Genomic DNA, 12,029 nt, shown 5'->3' with positions numbered 1-12,029 from the left:
CACAGAACAGCAAGGGCTTGCGCAGTCCCGCGGCGATATAGTGGCTGACAAACACGCACGACTCCAGTCTCGTAACCCTCTTTGACCCAAGATAATAGTCCTTGTGATCAGATGGTCGTTAATTAAACAACCGACCAATATAATTAATTCATCACTCAGCCGTTCCCCCACCCCCACCCCAACACGACTCAGCGCGATAAGAGAGGGGAGGGAGGGTCAGAGGCAGAGAGGGAGAGTGGGACTTTCACTATGACCAGTCAGAAGAATAGTAGCCACTTACAGGTAAGGACAAGCTAAACTCACGGAATTACACATACAGCTCGGCAGCCTCAAGCCGAAGTATGCCGTATTGGCATTATTTATCTTAACTGCAGTGGTGTGGCAGGAAATGACATGCATTATATCAAATAAAAGCCATTTAATAATTTAAAAACAAACTTTATTGAGCACAACCAACTTCAGGATGGAACCATCATCAAAAAATGCTACTGTGACTGAGGAATTGGCAGAGAACTTGAACCTGAAGCTAGCCTTGTGTCAGCACGGCTGTTCAGGGGTGTATGCATGTCTGAATGTCAGTGTCTGCAATTTTAATGACTAATGAACAAAGGGATTTTCTTTCCCCCACAAATAAAAGTAATATTTTTATTTTCATAACAGAGGTAGACAAAAAAAATGTGTGAGTCCTTGTTCAAACATCAACTCATGTCAATCAAGAACAGGGGACATGCCATAATTGAATGGATAGCTATCTAAACCAATACCATCTTCCCATGCTTTGCTTCTTCATTTTAAATGGGCGATTGTGAAATTCAATTTTCCACACCAACCTTACAAATCACAGTTGGGTACTTGCCACAGAGCTATGTAGATGACAGCCATGTTTATGCAAGCATTCCGTGTTCGGCATTAGAATGTCTGAAGAAATCTATGTGGGAACCAGTGCTTAATATGGGCATCAACTTCACTGCACACTGTACGTCTGCTTCCTGTTTGCAATTTCAAGGGTGATGAGGAGGGCACGCGGGTCTTTCCTGTTCTTGCGGACTGTGATCTTCCCCAGCAGGTCCTCACCTGGATGAAGAGATGACAGGGTTACAGACAGAAAAACAAAAAGGCCTAAGAGACAGCCTCCAGCATGGCACGAGCAAATCCTGATCATTCAAAAACGTGTGCCTCAGGAGGTGTGGAACAGCTATGACAGGAAGTCTAAAGCAGATCACCATCTGGGACAAAACATAAAAAAAACAGACAGAAATGCAAACGCCAGTAACAATGAACTGAATGAAGCAATCTACGTTTTTAGTTTTTGGCGACATGCTCAGGAAGAGAACAGAACGCAACGCCACAAATGGGCCATTCTGGTTCAGTACTCTCTTCAGTGTTTGTGAGGATGGGTCTTGGGAGGAAGGTTACACATGCAGATCAGGTCCAGATGGCGGAGGAAGCTTCACGCGTGCACTGCTCAGTTGCAGCAGACATGTTCAAAGGGGCTGGGGGACAATGACAATAATTACAGCAGAAAATCACTTTGATTAACTTCACGTTTCACTGCCGGGGATAAATGAATGTTTACCCAATCGGCAAACAAGCCCCCATTCCTGCCCTGTGCGGTCTTTTCTCCCCCACACTCTCCTTTCTCTCACGGTCCCCCACTGCTGAAGGTGAGATTCGGTTGGGGGGGGGGGGGGGGGGGGGGGGGGGTGGGTGGTGGTGTGGGTGAGACTGCTGAGTGCAGCGTTTTCTCCACCGCAACATGAACAGTCAGACGCAGCTGTCAACGAGCACTAGCCTGCCAGCCTGGCAATCTACCGCTTTCTCTGAATCAGCCAGAGGGGGGTGGTGGTGGGGAGCTGAACAGCGTAGAATCAAAAATTCAAAACCAAAAAAAAAATAAAACATAGGACAAAAAAAAAAACAGCTCCCCCAGACCAGGACTGATACTTATAAATGCTTTCGATGCAAAGATGATGCCAATGGCTGCTTCCGAGTTACTCTCAGACCAGCACCACACATTTAGCAAACACTCTACATCCATCTTCTTGATCATTTCCTCACCAAACCACTGAGGTCCAGAGCAGTGAGTCAGTGAGTGGGGGGTGGGGGGTCATCACAGGCGTCTAAGTTAACCACAAGCTTAAAATTAGATTCTCCAAGTTTTCACAGAGCATTTAATTTGATGCTGAAGCGCAAAGGGAGCTCCTGAGGCTTGCAGTGGGTCGCACATGAATAACGGTGACTATTTAAAACTCATTCCGTGGACAACATTGGACTCCCAACTAAGAAGTGGGAAGATTTAAAACCCGGATCCACTGCAGAAACAGTGGAGTGGACTTTTCTCAGGGTTCCCATCCACCTCCTCTAAAATGTATTCATCGCCTACACATGAGTGGCGAACAAGCACGGAAGAAAGAGAACATTTAGCAAAAACAATACCACTTGCCAGTCCTTTTAATTAAAATCAACCATGCACAGGAATGTTGGCAGAAGACTATCCATTTCCTCTATCTGCTATACACGGACACATTGAGTCATCTCTCAAAAACTGTTTGAGTCAGACAGTAAGGCATCCATTAAACCCAATCACACATAACAGTGTGTGTGTGTGTGTGTGTGTGTGTGTGTGTGTGTGTGTGTGTGTGTGTGTGTGTGTGTATATAAAGTGAGTCAGGACACTGAAGTTTGAGGAAGAAATTAAAAGAGTGGTCACCCTCTGTTAACAGCACACAGTGATTTCCAACAGGGCTTGAAAAAAAAAAAAAAAAACTGTGATGCCGACTGCATTCCCTGTTCAAAAAGTGGACTAAAGTGTAATTGTTTGACCTTAGATTGCCTGTGATAAATACTCAATGGATAGAGTCAGATTCTGTTGGGAATGAAACTAAGGTTTGTAGAGAGCAAAAAGAGAAAAACAAACGGGTATCCATGCCCATTTGTCTCCCCTTGAAGACATAAAGCATTTTTGATTTCCTTAAGGACCTGCACATGGAGGTACCAGCATGACTTAGTAGATGTTAACGGACTCACTAACCATTCACAACTGTTTGATAAAATGCCATTGTGCCTGGGAAGTGAGGTGGGCAAGCCGAAGCTAAGAGAGGGTTAACCATGTGGAGAACTTATGGAAAGAAATGGTGCTTGTCTCAGAGCCCCTTCATACATCACTATTCCATTTACATTAAAAACCACCAACACTCTGATACAGCATTGGAAGAATTGATGGGGATGTGTGATGGCTTGAAAATTGCATTTCAAAACAGATCATGTCTAGGAATATAGACGACATATTATAAAACACAGTAGTCAAGAGTAAGTTGTAACTCTTAAGTCAGTTAAAATTTTCCGAAATGTACATTAGATTAACATATAAACTGTTTATTAATTCTATTATGATGCCATTACATTAAATGCAGTAAGGCAGGGATGAGATGACCATCAGAACTGGACTGTGACCTTGTCAGAAGCACTGGAGTTGAGTAAAGGTTAAATCAAGGGAAAGCCAGAGGCCTGGGCGTGATCTTACTCTAGAGCAGTGCTTACTTACCGCAGAGTTGAAGGGATCAGCATTCTGATCCAGCAGCCCTCTGCGGCACCACGCCGGGTCGTATATTCACCAGCCCTGTCTGGGGGCCATAAAACAGGCCCGTGGAATCACCAAACCAGCCCGCTAAATTCCCAGCAGGGCTCGCCCCCCCCTCCTTCGCCCTGCCTCCCTCCCTCCCTCCCTCCCTCCCTCTCTGTCTCTACTCCTCTCCAGAGACCGCCTGGCATGGACACCTCAAGGACCCTACGGCCTCACGACAGGTCCCATCGCTTCTGGGAGTTACGGCAGAGCAAAAACATTGGGTTTGTCTCTTGAGGTCCAATAACAAACTCCGAACTCTTGTGAATTATGCACAACCTGCTCTTGGCCCAGATCATTGGCAGAATGTGACATTAAGGCTGCCTTTTGTGACATGCTAAGCATCATGGGAAGGCCAACACAATGTATGACCTCTCCGCTGTGCCGCACACCTAAGTAGGTGACTTCCTGCAACACCTGCTTTCAAAGAAAAATAATCATCTACACTTCTTAATAGGACAAACAAAACAAAACAAAGCAAGACAAATGATATCCTGTCTAATTTATGGAGCTGCCAGGATGAGGCGGCTCTAGAGGAGGTGAGGTTCCAGACTGTTGCATGGCTCTCTTTTCACAGCGCACCTCCCCTCACAGCAGCTCAAGAAAACTAATTACAGACTCTCACAAACATTAAATTAGACCGCACTCTGTTAGCAATACATCACACAGCTGACCGTCATAAACCAGGAGGATTTGATACTTGTTATATTTGATGCAATAACTCTTTTTTTTTTTTTATATACCACTGTCTCTAAATCTTCTCTGTAAATGGCAACAGAGGCTCCTTGTCAAGTACTTCCAGAACAAGGAAGGAGCATGTTCTGTAGAGTGGGATTCATAAGGTGGATCACACACCCTCTCTGTCCACCTGGCTAGGAAGTGCTGTGGTCAACCCTTATACACATCGATATTTTTTGTATGAATAATCTTTCTCCGTGTGGTTAGGGGTAAATGCACAAGCTAGGCAATGGGGTGGCTGTTAAAGTGAGTTCTGGAGCTGCCTTTGGGCTGACTTTGAGAACTCAACTCCCGACGGAGCATGGAGGCGCGTGAAGGGACCCGGGCTGGGTGAATGTGTGTGTGTGACCCAGGCCGGCACCGTAAGAGCAGTCTTACAGGAGCGTGGCAGGGTGCCAGCCAGCATCCCAGCGCTGTTAAAGAAAGAAGGAAAAAAAAAAAAAGCTAATTTCTGTTTTAACAACCAGAGAAGGGAGGTCTGGGACCGGCGGGCCACTGGACTGGAGAGAATGAGAGCGACAAACGAGTCGATAAATCTCCCGCTCCCCCCCCCTGCTCTGTGCCGTATTCCCCCTTTTCTAATCTCTCATCTCTCCCTCTTAACCCCAGATTCATAACAGCTTAAAAAAATGGCAAAAAAAAAAAAAACACCCAAGCCTGTCCTCTGAGGGCAGAGGAATCGTGACTACAGACACCTGCATTTGCACTGACGGGAGGTGTGAGGATTCAGCATCAGTGACTCATGGAGAACCTGACAGGAGAGGTCTTCCACATGGCCTCAGAGGTTAATCTGTCTTCATTACTGCCAATGGGCTTCAGCTGGCACGGAGTCCAGCATGCACCCCTGACCGCTCACCGAGTCCTGAACACACGCGGTAAACAAACACACCGCAACGGCAGGCAAATCTCTCTCATTACAGGCAACTCCCCACCGTTGCTTCCAGAGCCTGGCCTAACCTGGGGACGGTGGAGGCTTTGGATTATAAAGCTGGTGGTGCTGATCTGGGAACAGCTGTCCTGTAGCATCAGCGTTGTCCAAGGTGAGGAGTACAGTGATTAGCAACACATACAGTCACACACACAAGCAACAGAAGCCTTCAGCCAGTGAGAGAGTGACATACTGGAGGATGCCGGAGCCTCCCAGGCCAACACCCAATCCATTCATGCTGAGTGTGTGGAAGTAGAGGAGACGGAGATGGAGAAAAGGAGGGATGTATGCTAGGTTGAGCTGACATCAGAAGCAGTGACAAGGAAAAAAAAAAATCACTACCGCTTCTGTCAGAACCACTTAGTGGCTTCCAGAGTGATATAAGTATGGGGAGACTCTTGCCTTCTCCCTCTGCTGACTTTTCCCTCTCTCCTCTTGCCCTCCTCTCCACCATCACAGCTCCACTGACAAGGCAACTGCTCATACCGCCACAGTATGGAGCCACTGTCCTCAGTACTGCGACCTCCCCAGGGTCCAGTGAACATACAACTCCACACACACGTAGGCAACTGGGCCGCAGAGCTGGGATGACAGACTCAATGCAGATGTTGTCCAGCAGCAGTGGCATCAGAGATTAAGTAAACATACGTATACATTATGACTATAAAAAAAAACTCATATCTCGATATACTAAGATGAATGGCGATATACGATATGATAGGATATAATCAAAAACAGGTTAAAAAAAAGTATAATGTTTAAGTACCAGTATTTCTTTGTAATACAGAAAACTGTCCTATATCTAAATAGTTGTGTTCAATTGATATAATAAAAAAAAACAAATACAGCATATATATCAAAGACTAAAAATAAATGTGGGTGTTTGCAACAATTCTGGATTTACAAAAAACAGACATAAAAAAAAACCTAAGACAATTGTTGGCCTACAGACAGCATACATCTTAAACATAAAGTTCAGGCAGTCACATGGGAATTTTTTTGAAAATGAGCCACTGGTGTTAACTTATATGATCAGGTTACTTCGAACTATCAATAAGCAGTGACTTTATCAAGACGTCATCCTGTGGTGGGCATTTGGATATGTAGGGTGGATGACAAAATTCAACATGAATAGAAAACCTACCCATCTGCCATGGTGTAGGCTACAATTGCAACTTCACAACACGATCGTGCTTGTAACAAAAATATTCTTAATTGATGCAATAAAAAAAACTGTTCTGCTTAGCAACCATATACAGTATGTGAAAAGAAACTGAACTAAACTGATTACTGACACTAGCTACTAAGGATATGATGAAGGCTGTGATGGTCGGAGCTCGGACTCTAGCTTCACAGAGAACTAAACGTAATTGGATAAAGAATATCCCCCCTGTCCCCCCATTTCCTGATAGTTACAGAGGTGTGAGTGTGAGTGTGAGAGAGAGACCAAGAGAGCTGCAATGTTTTTTCTTGATATAAAAATATGGTCAGTTTTAAACGCACACAGATGGTAATCTGCATAGCCTACATTACGCATTGCTCGATATTACAAAATGGCCATTTCTTACTTATTGTACAAAATAGCATTGAATATATCAATATTTTCTATATGCCGCCCAGCACCAAGAAGGCAGCAGTGTTTCCCACTGTATGACCTGAGAGATAAGGACACAAGTATGAAGCCAATTACTCCTGCAAGATCTTTCAGTGAGCTGTGGCGTCGAGCAAAAACGTGTTCTCTGAAAACAGTAGCGAGCATCAAAGCGGGACTCTCCCTCTTATCTGACAGCTTTCATCAGCAGCGCCGCGACAGCCGTTAGCGGCGGCTCAAAAGGACGGCGCCCTCATCATCGCAGGGCTCCGGCAAGGAGTGTCCAATACAAATGAGTGCGGACGGCAGGACTCACGCCGGGGCCATTTATAATGGTGGACAGTCTTATGGACTGTGGAGAGATTGGGAAGAGAGTCCTCATCCATCGCCCCATCAGTGGACATCTCTCAGATTTCCATTAGGATAAGACACACATCATCCGCCGGGGAAGGTGGGGGGGGGGGGGGGTCGCAGCCGACATGCACCGAGCTCCTTATATTTTATACAGCGTCTGGGGCTGCTGGTGGCAACATTCACCAATACTGGCTGACCCCTGAATTACTGTCTGCATGCTGTCTGCATTACGAGGTTAACCTTCAGCGCCTTATTTTTACAGTCCGGCAGTTCACAGTTCACAATAATATACACGCAATACTCAAACAGTCACATAGTACTGACCCTTATTAGCAGGACACATATCCACATTGCAGTCGGCAAATGCGTCTTCCATGTTGTGTCTAATTAATTTCACTGACAGAGGAGTGCAACGCACTAAATGTCTAGTTCTTGTGATGGCTTGAGCAGACGCAAAAAAACAAAAAAAAACAAACAAACACATAAAGTTTTACAGGGTGTTTATGGAGGAGCACCAGCGGGGGGCCTTCTCGATCATGGTCTGTCTGTTTATCTCTGACAGATAACAGGTGTCAGCCTCCATGACTCCCCTGTCAGCCCAGAGACCGATAAGATGCACCTCAGACTGACGTTCATAGATCTCAATGTAAAACAAATAACAGGTGACGGGGCTGTTCAGGCACACGTCTGTGCCACATGGTGGCTCGCATGCGGAGCGGCTCCTTACTTAGGTTTTACCAGGATGGATCTAATTGGGTTTCGTTAACAGCTGGCCACCGTTGATCTACTTATTTTGGAGAATCACCAACAGAGGGGTGGGATTGCACAGACGAGCTGATATGGAGCTGCTCTGGCTGGGTGATGGGGGAATGTGTGTGGTGGGAGGGCATGGAAGGGGGGTAGGATCATAGATATATATAAAGGCTAGATGTCTCGTCCAACGGAGTCGAACGTCCGCACATGGCGGCCATCTTGCCCCAGGCAGCTCGCTCACCCATACCATTGTGTTGGTAGTGGTATGTACTTTTTAAATAACCATAACTTGCTCAATTTTCAACGGATTTACAAATGGTTTGTTTTCTTACAAACGTTATTAACGTGGTTATAATTCGGGATGCTTTTGGCATATTTTTAAGAAAATAACATAATAATTCATAAGTATGCAGTGTCATAACTACATCTCTGACGTTTATAACAAACCAACCCGTTTAAAAATCGGTTGAAAATTGAACAAGTTATGGTTATTTAAAAAGTACATACCACTACCAACACAATGCTATGGGTGAGCGAGCTGCCTGGGGCAAGATGGCCGCCATGTGCGGACGTTCGACTCCGTTGGCTGGCAACGCGGACGAGACATCTAGCTTTTATATATGTCTATGGGTAGGATTACCAAAAGTCACATACCTGACTGAACAGGAATAGGATTCTCCATCAGGAAGACCGTCTGTTTCCAATGTGTCTTGGTACAGTGAGGTCCAGTGGAAAACATGACCTAAAATGCCCAAATTAAATAATTTACTTCCAAAACAATAACCACTGCAAAACATTCAAATGTAAGACTTGGGTGCTGTTATGTTCCAGACAAAAGATGGTGTGCAATAGAGAAGGCCCTTGCTCATATATTGCGGCATTCCACCACATAACTTACAGACCATATAAACAGCTCCTCTCAAAGGCATTTCAGGTAACGCACCAGTGCCAAGGACAAAAACAGCAGCTACAGCGCAAGTTATACAGAATGTGTCTCATCCATTTCCCTGCACCATGAAGGTCCCCAAACAATCGTTTGTGTATGCTGAAACTGCAAGCCATAAAATGGATCAGATTCAAGTGAACCTGAGATCTAGTCATACGTCTTTTCCACCACCAACTGAAAGGCAGTGTGGTAAGAAAATGGAAAAATGCAATTAAAGCAGTCATTCTGCCATCACAGAACGCATTGGCCATTTCCTGGCTGTTCCATTTGGTCACTGGTGGAGAGTAAATGCTTATTTCAGCAAGAAGGGGCAGCGCTGCCGACTGAAATCAGATTGCCTCAGGGATAAGAAACGCCAAAGCGTGACTATAATTGGCTGGCTGTTTAACAGCACTTCGTCGCCGCTTACCTTGTTTCCACAGCTCCTGTCGAAGAAAATGTCAAAGTAGCCGACAACAGCCTGGAATGATATATGATGGGGAGGTTAAAACATGACATTACAAATAAACCCCGGGACAGTTTAGTTTCCCTGGGAAATAATTAGCAGCAGAATAGTCATAAGAGGGACTACATTTAGTACCAACATATACACATACAATAATGCATAGAAGATGTTTCCAGATTTATGCACACAGCCGATTTCATGAGACAGGAAAATAGTATGTTACATACATCTGTGACGATGACATATTGATGATCATATTTCAACTAATATCTGACATCTAGGTAATAATGATAAAACCTTCCAAACAGTACCAACACTAAGTGTCAGTATAACCATGCAACACACAGTTATACAACAGCAAGCACTCGTCATTCTGAATGTACCTTATACACTGGCCTAACCCACTCAAACACTGTCCCTCTTGCAAGCCCCCCTGGGTGTATGAAAATGAACAACCCTGCAAATGTGCGTGAGTGTGTGGGAACCTGGGTATGGCTTCCTCACAAATGATTTCTGATGCTGTGTCGCTACAAATGTAGCATACATTCTGCTGAGCAAGCAAAAGATCCATTGACAAAAACTAATGTAACAGAAGCATTTCTTTTCTTGAAGATATTTAAATGCTGCAGACTGCCTACTCCATGCACACAAATCCTGCTGGCGCAGAGACACCTGACAAGACGTACTACTGCACCAAGCAATGCATTAACGCGGTGGGCATTAGGAGGACATCTTGGTGAAAACTGACATTATAGAGTGAAGAAAATGATTCAGATGGCTACCGCTACTCTCAGAGGCATGAAAAGCAGGAACACCCCACTAACACACTCACTCACCCACCAGACACACACACACACACACACACACACACACACACACACACACACACACACACACACACACACACACACACACACACACAAAGCCTGTTTTCCTCCCGGTCCGGCCGCTGTGAAAGAGGAGCAACTCTATCAATCTCAGGAGCATACTTGTAGTGGCAATGATGCAGAACTAATAGCTTTTAATCCTGACGCAGCTGACAACACAAGGGCCAGCCTGCTCACACAAAGAGCACAATCGATGGGAGGGAGAGAGAGAGAGAGAGAGAGACAAGGAAAGGGAACGGGGGACAGAAATAAAGAGAGAAAGAGAACGGGGGCAGAAATAAAGTGAGAGAGAAGGGAAGAGAGAGAGAAAGAAAGAACAGGGGGCAGAAATAAAGAGAGAGAGAAAGAAAGAGAAAAGGGGGCAGAAATAAAAAAGAAAGAGAGAAGGGAAGAGAAAAAGAACAGGGGGCATAAATAAAGAGAGAAAAGGGAAGAACTAAGCAAGAGTGCATGAGACACAGGAGAGGATGAGATGCTGAGATGAGATGAAAGATAGGAAACAGGGAGAGCAGATAAGCACTGAAGGAGAGCGTAGAGGTGAGGGAGTAGAGTGTTCTTCTGTGTTATGAGAGCGCAACAAAAAAACCCTATTCGTTGATTTTGATGCTACCAACACATACAGCACTGGCAAGGAAAAGACTAATGGGGCAGATAAGAGTAATTATATGAGTAATGACAAATATATGCAATTATATCTTAATTAGCGTTCTATCAGAGCACAAAACTCAAACAGCCTTAATCATTATTTCCCACTCATTTCCAACTACTCACTTGAACTGTTTTTTTCCCCACATACAAGAAAGCACAGTCCACACAGTCACAACATGCAAATGTAAAACTAATTCAGTAATGTAGATTCATTCAGGGAAACAGGAACACACAATTCCCTTTATACCCACTTCGGATGGCCATTGCCATCAGCCTTTATTGATATAGACAGTTAAGAGTGAGCCAAACCACAGAGGAGATCGCTGGAGCAAAATTGTGTCACCGGGATGTAATTATGGATTTTAATGAACAGTACAGGGTGTTTAGTGGGGCAGTAATTACTGAATTAGCCTTAATTGCTCGTCAGGCAGGGTGGAGTCACCTAGCTGATATTCCATGGCAGAGATCAACCTCCCGTCAACGTCACTGACAGTGTCTCATAAACATGATTGATAGGGAGAGCGCTGTCCAGTCTTTGCTTTCATCATGTGACAAAGTTCTGATAAACAGGTTTGAACATCAGATTGTTTTCAAAAGTGTGGAGAGAAAGTACAATGCCTAATTTGCACTCTAGATCTAGAGTGCTTTCACACACACACACACACACACACACACCTCCCTGCCTCCCTCCCTCCCTCCCTCGCCCACATCCCCACCCCGCCCTTTCTCTTGCTCACAGAGCATTGTCCCAAGGGTCACGACAGAGATAATCTGTCCCATTCCAGCTAAAGCACCCAGGAGACCTCAAAGCGAAAGACATAAGCCATGAGCCTAAGAGACTACATACCTTCGATATGCAGAGCATGTTAGAAAACCATTAATTATCTCCATTTAAATGTTTCTTTAGGTTTTTTTTTAAAATGTTGTGTGAAAAATATCTTGAAGCATTAAAAAAGTTAAAAACAGCATCTATAAAATATAATAGTAGGGTCAAAATAAATACACGTGTGGGTAAATGGATTGGGAATCACAGGTGAACTCACACTTCGATACGGTCACAATATTCTTCCTGCCGTACAATGCACCATAACACAGGCGAAGAAGGAAAAAACTTTGA

General features: G+C 44.7%; 1 protein-coding gene across 1 annotated transcript in view; it reads right to left on the bottom strand.

Moving 5' to 3' along the window:
- Window positions 1-422: 422 nt before the first annotated feature.
- The window catches only part of LOC105903002 (protein arginine N-methyltransferase 3), a 55,172-nt gene continuing 43,565 nt past the window's right edge, over window positions 423-12,029 (bottom strand). The window contains exons 10-12 of the mRNA XM_031568628.2: window positions 9,342-9,392; window positions 8,641-8,728; window positions 423-1,074 (exon numbers count right to left, since the gene is read on the bottom strand). Of these exons, the coding sequence (XP_031424488.2) occupies window positions 965-1,074; window positions 8,641-8,728; window positions 9,342-9,392 (249 nt within the window). The 3' untranslated portion in view covers window positions 423-964. The remainder of the gene's footprint in view (window positions 1,075-8,640; window positions 8,729-9,341; window positions 9,393-12,029) is intronic.

This window comes from Clupea harengus, chromosome 6 (assembly GCF_900700415.2).
Source record: "Clupea harengus chromosome 6, Ch_v2.0.2, whole genome shotgun sequence".
NCBI classification, from domain to species: Eukaryota; Metazoa; Chordata; class Actinopteri; order Clupeiformes; family Clupeidae; genus Clupea; species Clupea harengus.
This window is presented reverse-complemented; position numbering and strand designations above follow the sequence as displayed.